General features: G+C 59.6%; 1 protein-coding gene across 1 annotated transcript; it reads left to right on the top strand.

The window, feature by feature from the left end:
- Positions 1–2,252: 2,252 nt before the first annotated feature.
- On the top strand, positions 2,253–5,641 carry Fadd (Fas associated via death domain). The gene is made up of 2 exons (XM_042670371.1): positions 2,253–2,559; positions 4,248–5,641. The coding sequence occupies exons 1-2, from the start codon at positions 2,274–2,276 to the stop codon at positions 4,559–4,561; spliced, it is 600 nt and encodes a 199-aa protein (XP_042526305.1). The 5' UTR covers positions 2,253–2,273; the 3' UTR covers positions 4,562–5,641.
- Positions 5,642–18,926: the final 13,285 nt, after the last annotated feature.

The following is an 18,926-nucleotide window of genomic DNA, read 5'->3' as shown; positions in this document are numbered from 1 at the left end:
CTGGTGTCCCGACCCGCAGGACGTCAACGAGGGCAGTGAACCTAAGCGAGAAGGAATGAAGGGACAAGAGACATGAAGAAGGACAGCAAGACAAGGGTTCTGATCAAGCTGCCAATTTTTATTTTTCACACAAGGGTATTTATATGCTTGGACTTAGGGCGTGGTGCAAAGGTGGTCGTTAGTAGATTTAGGGCGGGGTGAAAAGGTGGTCGTTAGTAGCTGCAGGGTGTTTACTTTAAGGCGTGGTGAAAAGGTGGGATTCTGTAAACTCAGGCTCAGGTTGTTCCAGTGAGATAGTTAAGCCTATGAAGTTTGAGAGACTTAACTTTTGGCTCCCAACACTCTGGAGCCTCCTGTGAAGGTCCCTGACCTGGGTTGGGAGCGGCAATGGGCGTCCCTGCCTGGCACAGGGCTGTCCTCACCCATGTGGGCTCAGAGCCCCACCCCAGGCCTCTGTCCATCATCCATCTACCCATCCACCACCCCCGTGCCAGCCCCTCTCACGCTCAGCTGTAGGCCTCCAGAAGTCATGCATGCTCTCCCCAGTGACTCACTCTGCCAGGAAACTGGCCAGGAAGGAGCACCTGGCATAGCGCCAGGCTCGGAGGAAGCAGCTAAAGCACTGAATGAATAAGTGAATGAAGGATGGACAGCTGGTGAGGGGTGGTGGAGGATGGATGATTGTTGAGTGGATGGATGATAGATGTTTGATGGGTGGGTGGATGGATGATGAAGGATGGATGATGGATAGATGGCTTTGAACTATGATCCTCAGATCTCAGCTCCTGAGTAGCTAAGATTACAGGTGTGAGCCACTGGCATGGGGCTTTCTGCTTTCACTTTTAATGGCACTGTACCTACATACCATAAGGTACAGTAGCTCACCCTCCACCAAGATACAGCTCCTCCAAGCCTCTGTCCCCTCACACAGAGGTCCTTTTCAGCACCCCGAACCCACCCTACCATAGAAACCCGGCTGCCTGTCTCCTGTTGGTGGCTGCCGCCCTCTGCTGGTGTCCTGGAGAGCTGCACTTGTGTCCCTGGGCACAGAGACCGTCCTTGTGCAGTACCTGCTGCGCTGCAGGTCAATGGCTGATGGGACCCCACTGGGCTCGGCTCACAGCTTGGCCAGCCCGCCCTTCTGCAGGCCAAGATAGAAGCCATCTTCGCCGGCGACAGGAGTTCCTGCCTGGTCTTCCAGGGGCAACAAATGGGCCAGGTTCTCTGGTGGCCATCTCCCTAGGTCTCCTTCACAGTACTCAGAAGTGGATGGAGTCCACTCCCATAAGCTAAGAGGGTCTCTCCTCCCAGGCCGTCATCTGTAGCACATGCATAAGTCTCCTTGGCTGTGCAGTGGGGCAGCCACGCAGCCGCTGGGCCTGGACGAGGCCTCTGCTGCAGTGTCACACGCTTGCGGTAGAATTGCACATACTGGAGATGGTGTTTGACAGTCCATCTGATCCAGAAGGACACGCCTTCTTTGAAAGAGGGAAGGAGGGGAGGGAGGGATGGAGGGACAGAGGAGGAAAGGAAGGAGGGAAGGAAGGAGGGAGGGAGAAAGGGAGGGAGGAGGGAAGGAGAGAGAACAGGAGGAAAGAAGAGAGTAAGAGTGTAGGAAGAGTCCGCAGGGAAAGGAGAGAGACCAAACCAAAGGGATGAAAGAGTGACCCAGGAAATGCTGAGGCCATAGAAGAAGCAAAAGAAGACAGAACAATCCCCGCCGCCCAGCCAGGCGCGGCGGCCCACGCCTGTCATCCCAACTGCCCAGGAGGCTGAGCTCTGAGGATCGCGGTTCAAAGCCAGCCCGGGCAGGAGAGTCTGTGAGACTCTAACTACCAAAAGGGCAGGCGGTGGCGGTGTGGCTGCAAGGACAGAGCGCTAGCCTTGAGCCAAGAAGCTCAGGGGCAGCGCTCAGGCCTTGGGTTCAAACCCCAGGGCCGGCACACAGGCGCGCGCGCGCACACGCACACTGGCCACCTATTTGCAAACGTTGCTGTCTATTGTTATTACGCGATTGGCACACGCGGGACTGGCGGCTACCATTTCGGGCCCGCACCAACCCTGCACACAGTAGGGCCGCGGGAGGGACTGACTGCAGCACACCGAGCTCGCACTGCAGGACGCATGCGCAGAAGTGGCCGTGCCCCAGTCCGGGCGGAAACCGCTACGCCCGCCCGCGGGGCGCATGCGCAGGCCGCCAGGTTCTCGCGAGACGTCGGGCAGGAAGGCCCGCGGCGACTTCCGGTGGCGGGGCGAGGGCCGGTACCGCCGCCATGGACCCGTTCCTGGTGCTGCTGCACTCGGTGTCGACCGGCCTGTCGAGCGCCGAGCTGACGGAGCTGAAGTTCCTGTGCCTCGGGCGCGTGGGCAAGCGGAAGCTGGAGCGCGTGCAGAGCGGCCTGGACCTCTTCACCGTGCTGCTGGAGCAGAGCGACCTGGAGCCCGGGCGCCTGGGCCTGCTGCGGGAGCTGCTCGGCTCGCTGCGGCGCCACGACCTGCTGCGGCGCCTGGACGACTTCGAGGCGGGGGCGGCGGCCGGGGCGGCGCCGGGGGCCGCAGGTGGGCCGGGGGGGGGCGGCGCCGGGGGCCGCAGGTGGGCCGGGAGGGGTGGGCGGGGCTGGGGGGGCCGCAGGGGGGTGGGCGGGGCCGGGGGCCGCAGGTGGGCCGGGGGGGGCGGCGCCGGGGGCCGCAGGTGGGCCGGGAGGGGTGGGCGGGGCTGGGGGGCCGCAGGTGGGCCGGGAGGGGTGGGCGGGGCTGGGGGGCCGCAGGTGGGCCGGGAGGGGTGGGCGGGGCTGGGGGGCCGCAGGTGGGCCGGGAGGGGTGGGCGGGGCTGGGGGGCCGCAGGGGGCGGGGCCGGGGCGGGGCTGGGGGGCCGCAGTGGGCGGGGCGGGGGCGCAGGTGGGCCGGGAGGGGTGGGCGGGGCGGGGGGGGGGGCCGCAGGGGGCGGGGTGGGCGGGGCGGGGGCCGCGGGGGGACGGGGCCGGGGTGGGCGGGGCGGGGCCGCAGGTGGGCCTGGGGGTGGGCGGGGCCGGGCGCGGGGCGGGACCGCAGGTGGGCCTGGAGAGGGCAGGGCCGGGGGCCGCAGGGGGGCCTGGAGAGGGCGGGGCTGGGGCCGCAGGGGGGCCTGGAGAGGGCGGGGCTGGGGGCCGCAGGGGGGCGGGGGGCGGGGCCGGGGGCCGCAGGGGGGCCTGGAGAGGGCGGGGCTGGGGGCGGCAGGGGGACCTGGAGAGGGCGGGGCCAGGGGCCGCAGGTGGGCCGGGGGGGCGGGGCTGGGGGCCGCAGGGGGGCCGGGGGGCGGGGCTGGGGGCCGCAGGGGGGCCGGGGGGCGGGGCTGGGGGCCGGGGGGCGGGGCTGGGGGGCCGCAGGGGGGCCTGGAGAGGGCGGGGCTGGGGGCCGCAGGTGGGCGGGGGCGGTGCCGGGGTGGGCGGGGCGAGGGCCGCAGGTGGGCCGGGGGGCGGGGCTGGGGGCCGCAGGTGGGCCGGGGGGGGGGGGTGGGCGGGGCCGGGGGCCGCAGGTGGGCCGGGGGGTGGGCGGGCGGCGCGGGGGGGGGGGGCGGGGGGCGGTGCCGGGGGGACGGGGCCCGCAGGTGTGCGGGGGGGGGGGGGGCGGGGCCGGGGGCCGCAGGTGGGCCTGGAGGGGGCGGGGCTGGGGGGGGCCGCAGGTGGGAGGGCCTGGAGGGAGCTGGGCGGACCCTGGAGGGGGCGGGGCTGGGGGCGGGGGACCCTGGAGGGAGCCGGGCTGCGGGGGCCGCAGGTGGGCGGGGGGGGGGGGGCCTGGAGGGAGCAGGGCTGGGGGGGGCCGCAGGTTGGCGGGGGGTCCTACAGGAGCGGGGCTGGGAGCAGGGGGACCCTGGAGGGAGCGGGGCTGGGGGCCCCTGGAGCCCTGTCTGTGCCCGACCTTTGCGCCCGACATATCCGCCCCGCCCCGTAGGTTGGGAGAACCGGAAGTCTGTTGTGTCAGAATTTGTTGTGACATAGTTGTAGAGGCCAGAAATGGGAAGAGGCAGGTGTCAGCAGGGCCACGCTCCTGAAGGTCCAAGGGCCGGCCTTGCCTTATTTCCCCTCTCTCGGCCAAGGTCCGGCTCTGCCCCCATGGTCACGTGCCTCCCCTGTGTGCCTTGTAAAGCTGGCCATCTCAGGGCCCTCCCTTAGTCACTCCTACAAAGAGCTTCAGAGGACCCTGCCCGGCCAGCCTCCCTGGGTGAGATGCCAGAACCGCCCTCTATTGTTCTGCTCCTTCCTTCCTAGATCTGCGGGCGGCTTTTGATATTGTCTGTGACCACGTCGGGAGAGACTGGAGAAGACTGGCCCGGCAGTTGAAGGTTTCAGACACCAGGATCGATGGCATCGAGGAAAGGTACCCTCGCAGCCTGATGGAGCGCGTGAGGGAGTCGCTGAGGATCTGGAAGGACGCAGAGAGGGAGAACGCCACCGTGGAGCGCCTGGTGGGGGCGCTAAGGGCCTGCCAGATGAACCTAGTAGCTGACCTGGTGGAGGAGGAGCAGCAGGCCCTGGCATCCAGAAATGAGAGCGAGGCTGTGTCTTCTATGTCATGGGACTGAGACATGGCTACCATGGAGGTTCCCTGGCAGCCCAGCACCTCACAGACCTGAGCCGGACTACAGCACATCTGACTCTCAAGCCCACGTCAGCCTGCTGCTGTCTCCACTGCTGGCCTGGGGCATTCCGGTGGACCTGACTGCAGGGTTGGGTGGCCTCCCGGTCCAGGAGTCAGAACGTCCATGCGCTCAGGGCCCCGGCAGCTTGCCAAGCAGGAACAGCGGTGGCTGTGCGGGACGGAGGGCCTGGTCTTCCTGACCAGTTCCATCGTTGCTTTGTCAAGGCCTCCAATCCAAATCCCTTCGCAGCAGAGCTGTCAAGGGCAGGGCCTGTGGCTGCAGCAGCCCCTCTGCGCCTCAGGCTGTGTCAGTCCCACAAGTGCCGCGGCCCTGGGGCCCTCTGTGCCGCGGGATTCCTGTTTCTCATTCCCAGCATCTTCGAGTGCTGTTGCAGCTGATGTCCTGCGATACGGAGCCCACCAAGTGCTCAACCCTCGTGTGGATAGGGAAAGGCGTTTTCTCAGGGTTCACGCCCACCAGCAGTGAACACTGACCCTGTCACAGAGGCTACCTTGCCACCAGGGACAAGCCAGGCAAACATCATTAATGCCAGCTGTGATCTAGGATTGCTAAGGTCTTAGCCACGGTCCGAGGGAGCACTGTTCCACTGAGGTGGGACATGAGCCTTAAAGGCCCTCCAGGCCCCCGACCTGCCCTGGCACCCGACTCTGCCAGGACAAGGCTTTAAGAATCCCAAGACTCCACTGCTGGTCTTCCCCAGGACAGGGAGAAGATGGGGCAGCCCCTGGCAGCCAAGCCACAAGCAGAGCGATGGGCAAACTTGCACATACATCCCCTTCAAGGTGGCGCTTGGGCATACCGCCATCCTAGCACCGTGCCGGTCCTTCCTAAAACAAAAGGGAAAGTGAATAGGAGCAGCCAGGTGTGTTGGTGAATGCCTGTAATCCCAGCACTCTAGAGACAGAAACAGGCAGGTTGCCAACCGTGGCTACATAGCAAGATCATGGCTCAAAGAAAGCACAAATGGTCAGGCACTGTTGGCTCATGTCTGTAGGCATAGCTACTCAGGAGACTGAGATTGGAGGATCTCAGTTTGAAGCCAGCCCAGGCAGGAAAGTGTGAAACTCTTAATCTCCAATTAACTACCAAAAAAACAAACTGGAGCTGTTGACTCAAGTGGTAGAGCACCAGCCTTGAACACAGAAGTTCAGGAACAGCACCTAGGCCCTGAGTTCAAGCCCCAGGAATGGAACCAAAGGAAAAAAAATCTTCCTCTCTATAATTCTGTGGTCTGTGTTTCTGGTAGTCGGAGGCTCACTTGGCAGCCCTTCTCCTGCACGTAGGTATCTGTTCATGGGGGTGTCTAGCCTGGCCAGAGAGCCGCTCCCTTCTACTTTACAAGCACCTGTTCACCCTGCTGGGCCTGGGCGCTGTTCCTCAGTTCTTCAGCTCAAGGCTAGCGCTCTACCACTGAGCCACCTTCCCAGCCCACAGCCCCCACTGTTCACCAGGCTCCCACCCTCGCCACCTCTCCCTCCAGCGAATGCCTCCACCCTTGGGTCTTCACAGCCATGCCCTGCTACCTTCTCGCCTGGCCCCAGGGCTCCCCGTTGCCTGGTGGAGGTCTGCAACCCCCCTTCCTGCCTGAAAGCTGGGGCTGCTTCAGCTTCTTGGGCCACCGCATTCTGTGACTTGGGCACTGCCGCCATCTTGGAGCTCAGTCCACTTGCACCCCTCTGACACTCCTGGGCCCACACCGGGACAGGGCCCCAGTGCAGAAGCCCTTCTGCCAAGTCAGGGCTGGGAAGGGGCAGGTCTGCCCTATGGTGCCTGGTTAGGGGGGGAGGAGGTTAGGAGGACCAGCTGTCCTGCCCCCAGGCACTGCCTCCCCAGCTCCCTGCCAAGAGTGACCCTGGGACTCCTGTCTCCTACCCCCTCCAGCGGCCAGAAGCACAGGCTGACCTCTGCCTTAGAGGCCGGGCTCTGCCTGCTTTTTCCTATTATGACTTCCACGCTAGGGTTCTGAGTCATGTAGTTGGCTGTTGTGGCCCCCGCTGGCCGAGGGCCCAGAAGCTGGTGGGCAAGCATGGCTGGGGCGGCCTGTGCTCAGGCTGCAGGCACCAAGACAGGGTTCCCCCCGTGGGAATGTGCGGTGGAAAGCCATTTCTGTCAGAAGTCTGCTGTTCTTTTTTTTTTTTTTTTTTTTTGGGGTCCGGTCGTGGGGCTTGAACTCTGGGCCTGGCACTGTCCCTCAGCTCTTCAGCTCAAGGCGAGCGCTCTACCACTGAGCCACCTTCCTAGCCACACCTCCCCCCACCCCCAGCTTTTTCTTTTTGCTTATGTGGTGCTGAGGAATGGAACCCAGGGCCTCGGGCATGCGAGGCGAGTGCTCTGCCACTGAGCCACCTTCCCAGCCCCCAGCGCGCTGTTCTTGAGCCATGTGCTAGCTAGACACACGAGTCACACAGATCCAGGGATGGCTGTCCTCACTTAGCCAAAGCCAAGTGACAAAAGAGGGTGAGCTGGACACGGGCCACTGATGGCAATAGAGCTGAGGCCCTGAGCTCGGGCCCTGCCACGCCCAGTTGTCACCAGTGTATGCTAGTTTTATACGCTTCTCCCAATTGGAACTTTTATTGGTGATTAATAGTTTACAGCCGCTACAGGCACGAGCTTACATCCAGATGTCTGTCTAGACCAGCCTTTCACTGCTCAAAACTGGTCTCCACTGCGAGACTTGGGATGGTGCTGCCCCAGGATGAGGGCCTGGGCCACATCCCTGTCCTCGGTGGTGATGTGTACAGCCATCAGGCGGCCTGCCCGGGGCCCAACCCAGGCACTTCTTACCATCAGCCCGTGTGCACCTGCTGCCTGCCCTGCCCTGCCCACTCCCCTGTGGCCACATCTGAGAAAGGCTCAGTCTATTTGCTGAGTAAAAATAAGTACCTAGCCGTGATAAAAGGCCCGCCCGCGTGCCCCCACCTCAGCAGCTCATGCTTTCAGCCAGACAGGCCCAGGGGTAGGGGAAGGGACTGGCCTTCCCCACAGGGTCGGGTTTGTACCTTGGTCTTTGACCCAGGTGATTCCCCAGCACCCCTGGCTCAAGTACCACTGTGACCCGGAAGCAGTACTTTGTGCTGCCCAGGCCCCCCGGAAGGAGATTCTACCCCCATGTCTGCACAGGCTGCTCCAGCCCTCTTCCCTCATGCACTCACCTAAGTGCTCCAGGCGTCCTGAGCTGGGGACTTTGGCTCTGCAGTGGCTCTGCCCAGACCCACTCCACAGCTCTTTCTAACCTGTTTTCTCCTGTTTGGTCCCGACTTCCCAGGGCTGCCATGAGGGCCGTGGGTGAGGTGTGGAGAGGTCTGGAAAGGTCACTGAGTCATCTGAGAGCCCTGCCCCTCCTGCACTTCCCACGGCCCTCCAGGGGGCACTGCACTTCACAGCACCTGTGACACCTTCCCACCCTCTGAATTCTCTTCCTGCCTCTCCCCACCGCTCCAGGCTCCAGTTAAGATGCCCAGTGCTGAGCTGCTGGGTGCTGTGCCCTGGGTGCTGTTTCCTGTGATTACTCAGCTTCCCTCCGCCTCGTTCCTTTGTCTATGCTGAGTACTAGGACTTGAACTCAGGGCCTGAAGCTCTCGTTTAACTTTTTCACTCAAGACTGACGCTTTACCTTGAACCACACCTCCACTTCCAGTTTTTGGCTGGCTGCTTGGACATAAGAGCCCAAAGGATTGATTAATCCGCCCAGGCTTAGCTTTGGTCAGTGATCCTCAGGTCTCAGCCTCCGGAGTAGCTAGGATGACATCACTTTTTTTCCTCCAGTGCTGGGTAGATGGCAGGGCCTTTGGGTGCTAGGCCACCTTGCCAGCTTTGGCTCCGATAGAATCTGATGCCCATCAACCCCCTTCCACTGTGCTAAATGCACACAAGTAACATTTACGATTGGAGTAGCCAGCTTCTCGTGCACAGTCCTCGAGAGCAGCAGGAAGGAGAGGCTCACGGCAGCCTGACGCCAGGTACTAGATGGTGGGAGAGGCTGTTCCTCATGGCAGCCAGGATGCAGGGGGGAGAGGAAAGGGTGAGAACAAGCCACGCCCCCTGGCCTGCATCTTCCAATCAGGCTGCACCTCCTAGCAGGCCCAGAGATGTGGCTGGGCCTTCTGGACACAGACACCTCTCAAGGCTCACATCTGCATTGCAGACCCGGCCTTTAACACAGGTGCATTGGGGGTACCTCCTAGTCCCACTGCAACACCATCTTCACCTTTGGGGGGGGTGCAGTATTGAGGTCTAAAATCAGCCTTGTGTGTGTTAGACAAGTGCTCTACCACTGATTCACACCTCTAGCCATTTTGCTGTGGTTATTTAGATGGATGGAAGTCTGTCTCCCTTCTTGGCTGGCCAGGAACACCATCCTCAAAGTAGCAAGAATCACAGGTGTAAACTATGGAGCCCAGCACCTCTTAACGGTTTTTAAGAGTGAGCTTGAATAATTGTATTATATTGACATTGTTGGCCCGCCATCACCCTGCCCATCTCCAGAACTCTCTTGTCTTCCCAAACTGAAGATCTGTCTGTCCCCATTAAGCAGTGTGTCCCGGGCTGCTGGCCCCTCACCCGACTTTCTCCTTGGATGAGTGCCCCAGGGACCTCCTTCAGCATGGGCCCTTTGGTAGCCAGCTGACCTGAGCCGAGTTCCTTGAGGTCCTCCACTGGCTAGAATTTGTGAGACTTAGGCTGCCTTGTTTTCCCCGCGAGCATTCACTCTTCTGAGATGGAATGTCTGAGCCATTGGGCACTGCCCCCCCTCACTAACCATCCAGTGCCCTCCCCCGCCGCCCCTGATCTCCATGATAAGCAACCCCAGCCTGCATTTCCAGAACAACCGCCCCAGCCCATCAGATGACGCCAGGTACAGGTACGCCACGCTGCCAGAGGGGGCGGAGGGAGGCAGTTCCTTGCCTCTCTCCCTCTTGGGCCCCTGACACCCCTGTGAAGACTGCCCATGCCTGGGGCCGCCGCGCCCCACGCCCACCCTTGGCCTTCGTGCCCCTGGAGAAGCCTCATTTTGGAGCTGTGGGCCTGGAGGTGTCTCTGTGCCGTGCCCTCGGGCCTGGGAGCCCGTTTCCTAGCAGAGACCCAGGCTCAGAGCAGGGCACAGAGCTATGGGGTGGCACAGCACAAACTGGGAGCTTGGACACCCCCTGCCTCTGTGACAAAGGACAGGGTCCTGGGCCTGCTTCCCTCCCTCCCGCTTCCCCCTCTGCTCCCCGTGAGAACCTGGAGCTAGCTGTGAGTCAGACCTGGGGGAGGTGGCCACTGGGCCCCGCCGGGCCGCCTGGCCGGCCACCTGGGAAGGTGTTCCTTCCGTGAGCCCGGTGACTAAGAAGGCTGGGGAGGGTGAGGGGTGGAGCAAGGCCCAGCTGCCCTGTGAGGGGCCTGAGCTGTGCCGGCATGCTCTGCAGCACCTGCTTCCCTCCCTCCCTCCCCTCTTCTCGGTGCTGTTCCATGTGGCCCTTCCTGGCAGGGATGCCTGCGTCCCAGCCTGGCATTTCACCCACCTGTCCTTCCACCCTCGGCCCACATCCACTGGCCCATCTACCGTCCTCTGTCCACCTATCAGGGCGTCCAACGAGGCAGGGAATGGTACCCTGGAGAGATGTGGGAGCGTCTGTCAGGCTGCTGCAGAGACGGGCCGGCCCGGCAGAGGGGTTAGAGCAGGTTAGAGCAGGGATGTGGGGCCAGAGCCTGGAAGCCGAGAAGCAATGGGGGGGGGGTCCAGAGAAAAGACCCTCCCTCCAAAGGCACACCCTCCGAGACCCACTTCCTCCACGTCCATCAATGGAGGGATCGTTTGTGACATAGGAGCCCTTCCCCTGAGCCTCGCCCTGGAGACTGAGTTCTCCACACTGGAGCCTTTAGTTTTTGGGGTGTGTGTGGGGGGGGAGATTCAACATCCACACCATGTTGGTGAGGCCTGCTGCGGGGTCTCCTCCCTCACCACAGCCCAGTGTCCCACCTCGTGCGCATGGCTTCCTGAGGCCAATGTAGGAGCACTGGAGTCCTGCAGGGCTGGGGACCAGGATGGGAGGGAGGACGGGAGGGCGTGGGGAGGGTCAGCAGGAAGCACTGCTGTGGTTTCCCCGTGACGGATGAGGAAACCTAGGCTCTGAGAGGTCCAGGGAGGGGAAGCTAGGGCCCTTGGCCTCGAGACCATGGTGCCTGGCACACAGAGTCAGAACATCCATCCACCGCCTGCCCTGGGCCATCGAACCGGCTCCTCTGTCATTGGTCAACTTCAGACCAGACCTGGGGTTCTGCGTCTGGGCCCCCTAGGTGTTGGGGTCTGGCCGTATGCTCTCCCCTCCCGTCTCATGGGGCGGGGGGACAGGAGCTTCCTCCTCGGGGTGGAGCGGATGTGCTCTGCTGAGGATCCCCGTGTCCCCAGCAGAGGCCCCTCCGGCCCAGCCTGGGTCCAGTGGTCTGTCTGCAGCCTGCTGGCTTCCCCTCACTGCCAAGTCCTTGCCAGCTTCATGCCCCGCCTGGCCCTTCCTGCCCCACCTGCTGGGAGCCCTGAGGCTTCTGCTTAGCTTTGAGTTTTATTAGCGGTCTTGGTTATGGTTCTCATGAGTGACTGAGGCCTATTATCCGCAGGCAAGTCCCTGCTGGCCAGTGGGCGGAGCTGCGGGGCCTGCACCTGCTCCCACGCCACTCTCCCGCCCGGGAGAGAGAAACCCGCCGGGCAGCGTGGGAAAGCGAGGGCAGGAGCCCGGTGTGGCCCCCTGGAGGTCACTGCCCTGCCGGCCTGGCCAGGAGCGCCCCTCCTGTCCCCGAAGGACAGCCTGACCCTGCCGCTCCCACTGCCTTTCCCTCTTTTTTTTTTTTTTGTCGGTCATGGGGCTTGAACTCTGGGCCTGGGCGCTGTGCCTCAGCTCTTCAGCTCAAGGCGAGCGCTCTACCACTTGAGCTACAGCGCCACTTCCGGTTTTCTGGTGGTTTATTGGAGATAGGAGTCTCACGGTCTTTCCTGCCCAGGCTGGCTTTGAACCGCGATCCTCAGATCTCAGCCTCCTGAGTAGCTAGGATGACAGGCGTGAGCCACCAGCGCCCGGCTATGCCTTTCCCTCTTATGCGGTCAGCCCTTGCTCATCTTCACCGGCTGTGCTTCCTCCGGGATGGCCACCCACCTGGCTTTCCTGGACGCCAGACGAGGCCTCCTGTCCCATCCCTCAAGGAATACCCGCCATCCTCTGCATCCTCCTCCTCAAGGGCACAGCCAGGCCTCCTCACCCACCCCACACACCACCACACCACGGGGCAGCGGCTCCAGCTTAGCAGGTTTGAGGGCCCCGTAGAGGTCCACATGAGGGCGTAAAGGCTATGGGTTTTGTTCCAGGTGTGCCACAAGCCAGGGAGTCTGAGTAGGCCAGCGCTGCCTGGTGGCTCATCCGGGGCTGTGGAGACGGGCGGAGCCGCAGCCTCTGCTGTCCCGGGGAGACGGACGGAGCCGTAGCCTCGGCCGGCCCTGCACCTCCGAGGGGGGCACGGGGAGGGCACGCTGTGTGAGAGGCAGCTGCCAGCCCAGCTGTCACCTGTGGTTCCCAGGGCTGTTGCAGGCGTGAGCCACAGCAAGAGAACCTGCTGTTCAGCACCACAGAGATGGAGATGGAGACAGGAACCCCCGGCACCCATGCCCAGTTCCCCACCCAGGTACAAGGTATGCTGAGAAACGGAGGTCAGTCAGTGCTAGGACCAAAGGACCCTTCTCTCGCTGGGAAGGACCTGGGACAGCCTCGTGGCGCAGATGGGCATGCTCGACCCGAGAAGGGTGGCCCCCAGGAAGGAACGGCCCTTGCCTAGCCAGCAAGGAAACTGAGGCTCAGAGAACTTTGGAGGCCTCAGTCACGGAGCATGATGCCACACTCCAAGCCTGCCCCCCAAGCCTGGGAAAACACCTTGCTTATATAAAAGAAGACATGACTTCCTTTTCCTTTGTTTCTCTCTTTCTTCCTTTCTTCCTTTGCTTCTCTTCTTCCTTTCCTTTCCCTCCCTCCCCTTCCTCCTTCCCTCCTTTCCTTCCTTCCTTTCTTTCATTCAGATTCTGGACTTACACTCAGGACCTGGGCACTGTCCCGTCAAGCTTTTTCACTCGAGGCTGGCACTCTACCTCTTAAGTCACAGCTCTACTTCCAGCTTTTTCAGTGGGTAAGGTAAGAGTCCCACAGACTTAACTGCCTGGTCGGGCTTTAAAGCAGGATCCTCAGCTCTCAGCCTCCCGAGTAGTCAAGGTTTCCTGGTGTGAGCCCTTGCCCCTGGCCCTCTTCCTCTCCTTCCCTGCTCCCTGCTTCCTGCCTGCACCCCACTCCCTGTAGAGGTAGAGTGTGAACACTCACTGCTTGTGTTTGCAGCCCAAGGACTCACACGTGTGAGGTTCCCGCAGCTGCTCTCCCAAATAAGCACAAATGAGGCGCTGCAAACAACAAAAACGTAATTTCTCTCCTAGCCCTGGAGGCCAGAAGGCTGAGTGGAGGCCAGGGAGGGAGGCTCTGGCTCCGGGCCTCTTCGCAGCTGCTGGGACCACTGGTGAGGCTTGGAGGCCCCTTGCTTGTGACTGGCATCTCTGCTCTGTCTCCATGCGGCTTTCCCCTGGCACCCACGCACGGCCCAGCGAGCCTCCCTTGAGATGCTTAACTTTCTCCCGCACACGTGCCATTATTTGGAATTTGGCTGACGTCAGGTCCCAGAGTTGGGGTGCCTTTGAGGGAGGGACACTGGGGACATGCCAGGGGTTCAGTGCTAGGACAGGGCTGCCCTTGGCACTATCTGTGTCTGACTACACATCGGGCTGCCCTCAGCCTCTTTTTCAGGGTGGGTTGCCTATGTGCTTTTTTTTTTTTTTTTGTCATGGGGCTTGAAGTAGGCCTTGGCACTGTCCCTGAGCTCTTTTGCTCAAGGCTAGCGCTCTACCACTTGAGCCACAACACCAATTCCAGTTTTCTAGTGGTTTATTGGAGGTAAGAGTCTCATGGCCTTTCCTGCCTGGGCTGGCTTTGAACCATGATCCTCAAGATTACAGGCATGAGCCACTGGCACCCAGTTCTGTGAGAGTCTTATCTCCAGTTAACCACCAGAAAACTGGAAGTGGCCCTGTGGCTCAAGTGGTAGAGTGTTGTTTGCCTTGAGCTGAAGAGCTGAGAGACAGCACCCAGCCCCAGAGTTCAGGCCCCACAACTGACAAAAAAAAAAAGTCTCACAGACTTAACTTCCTAATTTGGTTTTGAACTGGAATCAGAGATCGCAGCCTCCCAAGTAGCAGGATTATAGGCGTGTGCCACCAGTGCCCAGCTCCCTCTACGCTTTCTGGTAGCAGAATTGCAGGATGAATGGGGGTTACTCAGGGCACAGTGAGGCTTCTAAGGTCTGGGAGGAGACAGAGCGGCAGCGGTCTGCCCTCCGGCCCTGCGGTCAGCCGGCTCTGGCCTGTTGCCTGTCAGACTGGCTCAAGGCTCCCAGGGAAGCTTGCCACGGCTCTCCGGCTCTCCAGATGTCCTATCCTCACCCTGCAGGGGTGGGGCCGTCCCACCATGGATGGAGAGAGAGGGCAGGTGCAACGGTTCGTGCAGGCACACCTTCTCCCTACCCCGCCCTCCTGGATCTGACCCTGGACCTGTCAGGGGTCTCAGGGAATTAGGACCCTTCCGACCTTGGTAGGAGGCTCTGCAGGGTGGGGTGAGCCCCAGGGAGGTGTCCACAGTGATGCTGACCTCATGGAGGAGCAGCAGGCAGCTCCCATGTTTGCCGCCTTGACAGGGCGGCCCGGAAGCTCCTGTGGGCAGCAGCTGGCCCTAGACCACGCCTGACCTCCCGCTCCAAGCCAGAGCCACACTGATGGGCAGACCGGTGAGTGGACTGTCGCCCTACTAGCTCACAGTCACAGATGAGGATCCTCCTCCCAGCTCAGGGCTGCCTCTGCCTGTAGTCCCAGACCCGCCCGCAGCCTCTCTCTGGCCTCTGCAGCCCAGAGCACCTGTGAGTGTAGGCAAGGGAGGCCCGCCTCGCTCCTTGTCCCCGGCAGGAAGGGCCACACAGCCTTACCTGTGAGACAAGTCATCGGAGCTGTGAGTCACAGAGGGCAGGTCCCGCGGCACCTCCCCCCCCCCCCCCCCCCCCGCCCCGTGCAGGCCAGAGCCCAGCCTGGTGTCTCCACAGGAAGGACACAGATGCAGTTCTTGGAAATGGGTGGTGGTGCACAGGGACTTCCTCCTGACCCCGCCGCATACAGCTGCCTGGCCACTGGCCGCACACGCTGCTCCTACTCCAAGCCAAGCACTAGCCAAGCACAGGAGCTCCTTTCTGCAGCTCTGCCCTGGCAGCTGCTCACTCACTCACTGCTGGTGCCAGCCACACCTGCATTCATCTCCGCCACAGCTCAGGGGAAATATTACTGGGAGCAAAATAATTCATCCAAATGATGAAGATGCATCCTAAACCATTAGCAGGTTGTTTGCACAGCCCAAGGTTTCCTTCAGCCTAGCTAAGCTGTATCCCATGGCCAAGACGAAGGCTGGAGTGGGTTCTGAGCCAGGGGCCCGTGGCTCATACCTGTAATGCTTAGCAGGCTGAGATTCAAAGCCAGCCTGGACAGGAAAGACCATGACAGACTCTGGTCGGCAAGTAACCACCAAAAAGCTGGAGCGGGAACTATGGCTCAAGTGGTAGACCAGCTTTGAATGGAAAAAGTCAGACAAGAGCTTAATATCCTGAGTTCAAGCTCAGATACAGGCACACACACCACACACAAAGGTTCAAGGAATGGGCCCTGGGTTTGATCCTTAGCACCTTAAAAAAAAAGAAAAAAAAAAGAGAAAGAAGGTCAAAAAAGGCCAGTGATAGAGTGCATGCCTGTAAACCTGCCTCTGGAGGTTGAGGTTGGAGGATCCTAAGGTTTAGGCCAACTACCCTGGCCCATTAAGCAAGAACCTGTCTCAAAATTTGGGGCAAGGAGGCTGGGAAAGTGGCTCAGTGGTAGAGTGCTTGCCTAGCATGCATGAAGTCCTGGTTTCCATTCCTCAGTACCACATACACAGAAAAAACTGGAAGTGGCGCTGTGGCTCAAGCGGTAGAGCGCTAGCCTCAAACTGCGGAGCTAAGGGACAGCGCCCAGGACCAGAGTTCAGAACTGACCAATAAATAAATCCATCCAAATGTCAGTGTTCAGAATCTAGAACCTCAGAGGAGGCTGGGGTCTGGCTCAGAGGTGGAGCGCCTGCCTAGACTGCAGGAAGAGGCCCTGGGCTCCATCCCCGCACCACACTGCAGTTACTGTATATGCTGCTGAATAATAACAAGAAGGAGGGCCTGGAGCATACTCCCCTGAGGTGGGTCTAGGCAGGTGCTTATCACCAAGCCACGCCTCCAACCCAGGGCTGCCCCCATCCAAAGATGGCTGCTACCACAGCCTGGTCCTCAAGGGCAGAGTCCTAAGGAGGGAGGGGAGGGTCACAGGGTTTTCTGTTGCTCTCTGTCATTGGAAAAGAACCCCAGAACCCCCGCAGATGAGAACCCCACCCTTAGGCCAATTCCTACTCTATCCACCCCCATAGTAGAGGAAAGAAAGGCATCTGATCTCCTTTGGAGATGAAGATGGGTGTTGCCCAGATCAAAGGAATTCCCCTGGTGTGAAGTTCCTATCTTTGTCTCCAAATGAAGAAATGTTTGACTCACAGTCAGACGGCTTTGTCAAAGAATGCAGAGCTTGTCCAGCTGCTAGCCTGTGTGTGGCCTACCGGAGGCTGAGATCTGAGGTCAGAGCCAGTCCCGGCTGGGAAGTCTGTGAGACGCTTATTAACCAGCAAAAAGTGGAGCTGTGGCTTAAGGGGTAGAGCACCAGCTTTGACCAAAAATGCTAAGGGACAGCACCCAGGAACTGAGTTCAAACCCCTGCACTGGCACGGGTGTGTGCATGCACACATAAGGCGCAGGTATGGTGGGGGAAAAAAAAAGCAGAGGCAAGATTCAAACCAGGAAACCCCACAACACACTTCACATATAACTACCTCCAAAGAGAGCGCCCAGGTGGGAGGGGTCCACTCTGAGTCTCTGGGTAGCGATGGTGCAGTGTATGTTGAAAGGCTTGTTGGACAGATGAGGAGACTGGGGCTTGGTGTAGGTTAGAAACTTGCCCTGGGTCAAGCTGTAGGTCAGAGCTAGGGTTGGCAGAGCGTTCTGAGAGGTTGGACTAGCCTTGTCCCTGGTCCTTCTCCCTATAATAGCTGCACATTTCTGGTAGGTCACTCTGATGAATACAATCAGATTTTCAAGTGAAACAAATGGATAAATGTTATGACTTGCTCTTCTTAGAATGTAAGTACACACTGCCTGGCACAGTGGTTTTTGCCTACGGTCCTAGCTACTCAGGAGGGTGAGATCCATAGGATTGGGGCTCCAAGCCTGGCAGGAAAGTCTGCAAGACTCCATCTCCAAAGTAACTCGCAAAAAGCCAGGCTGGAGATGTGGCTCAAGTGTAGAGCACCAGCCAAGCAAGCTGAGAAATCTTGAGTCCCAGGTTTCAAAGTCTACTACCAGTAGTGGGAGGTGGGGGGAGAAAAGAGAAGAATGGATTTGTTACACACTAAAGGATGAAGGCCGGGGTTGTCTAGGCGCTGGTGTCTTCCCCGTGTCTCGTGGTGTCACAGGGCCGTGTCGGACAACAAGGTAAGACAGAATCACAGAGCGTGAGCCGGGCGCCGGTGGCTCACACCTGTAATCCTAGCTACTCAGGAGGCTGAGATCTGAGGATCTCGGTTCAAAGCCAGCCTGGGCAGGAAGGTCTGTGAAACTTTTTTTTTTTTTGGGTTCGGTCATGGGGCCTGAACTCTTGGCCTGGGCGCTGTCCCTCAGGTCTTCAGCTCAAGGCTAGCGCTCTACCACTTGAGCCACAGCTCCACTTCTGGCTTTTTTCTTTTTGCTTTATGTGGTGCTGAGGAATCGAACCCAGGGCCTCAGGCATGCAAGGCAAGCGCTCTACCATTGAGCCACCTTCCCAGCCCAGTCCGTGAAACTCTTATTTCCAATAAACTACCAGAAAACCGGAAGTGGCGCTGTGGCTCTAGTGATAGAGCGCTAGCCTTGAGCTGCAGAGCTTGGGATTGTGCCCAGGCCCAGAGTTCAAGCCCCAAGGCCGACCAAAAAAAAAAAAAAAAGAATCACAGAGTTTGGGTGGGAGGCATTAGGGCTCAGTGGCCCATCACTGATGCCATCTTTGAGAGCCTGAAGATCCTCTCCCTCCCTTCTCTCCCGTGTGTGTGTGTGTGTGTGTGTGTGTGTGTGTACACGCAAGCATGCACTGGTACTGGGACTTCAACTAAAGGCTTATACACTATCCCTTGGCTTATATGCTCAAGGCTGGCATTCTGCCACTGAGCCTCTTATCTCCAATTGGAGATAAGAGTTGCCTGGATTTCCCTGCCCAGGCTGGCTTCAAACTGAGATCTTCAGCAGTCTCCTGAGTAGCTAGGATTACAGGCCTGAGCTACTGGTACCTGCTGACCCTCTCCGTGTGTGTGTGTGTGTGTGTGTGTGTGTGTGTGTGTGTGTGTGTGTGTGTGTGTGAGACTCTGGGCGTTGCTAGGGTGATGCTCTACCACTGAATCACACCACACCCCCAGCCCTGGGGTCTTCTTTTAATATGGTCATAAGAGTACATATAGGCTTTGCATCCAAAGAGCTTCAAGTTCAAGCACTACTAAATGGTGTGTATGCTGTAAAGTGTCAGTGTTCTTGTGAACACACATGGACTGTCCCTGTTGTGTGTGTGGTTGTTTGGGAAAGGAGTTCCACATACGGTGTTCTATAAATGTGATTTTCTTCCTTTATTTTATGCTGGTATTGGGGCTTGAACTCAGGGCCTCAGTGCTGTCCCTAAACTTCTAATGCTCTACCACTTGAGCCACAGCGCCACTTCCGGCTTTTTCTGCTTATGTGGCCTCATGCATGTGAAGCAAGTACTCTACCACTGAGCCACCTTCCCAGCCCTAAGGCTCCTTTTTGATAACTGTTTTTGGTCTCCTTTCTGCTGCTGTAAGGAAAGACCCATGGCTGGTGCAGTGCACAAGAGGTTTACTTAGCTCACACTGTTGGAGGTCTGCCACCCTCAGAGTGGGTGGCATTACCATGGTGGGAATGAATGCTGAAGAGATTGAAGAGATAACATGGGTAGATGGGAAAACTGGAGAGCAAGAAGGGCTGGTCTTGCTTGTTTGATAATCACTCACCACGCAGGAATTACCTTACTTACTTCCTTCAGGCAGCTGTGAAGAACCTAGTGTCCTTTTACTAGGCC

This window comes from Dipodomys spectabilis, unplaced genomic scaffold, assembly GCF_019054845.1.
Source record: "Dipodomys spectabilis isolate Male_0828 unplaced genomic scaffold, ASM1905484v1 ptg000544l, whole genome shotgun sequence".
In the NCBI taxonomy this organism is placed as follows: domain Eukaryota; kingdom Metazoa; phylum Chordata; class Mammalia; order Rodentia; family Heteromyidae; genus Dipodomys; species Dipodomys spectabilis.
Note: the sequence above shows the minus strand (reverse complement) of the source record. Positions and strands in the feature narration are given on the sequence as shown.

Bases quoted from the DNA above. Each gene is read 5' to 3' on its own strand.
- Fadd (XM_042670371.1), top strand. From the start codon at position 2,274: ATGGACCCGTTCCTGGTGCTGCTGCACTCGGTGTCGACCGGCCTGTCG. The intron at 2,560-4,247 runs GTGGGCCGGGGG...CTTCCTTCCTAG, and splicing joins GGCGGCGCCGGGGGCCGCAG to ATCTGCGGGCGGCTTTTGAT.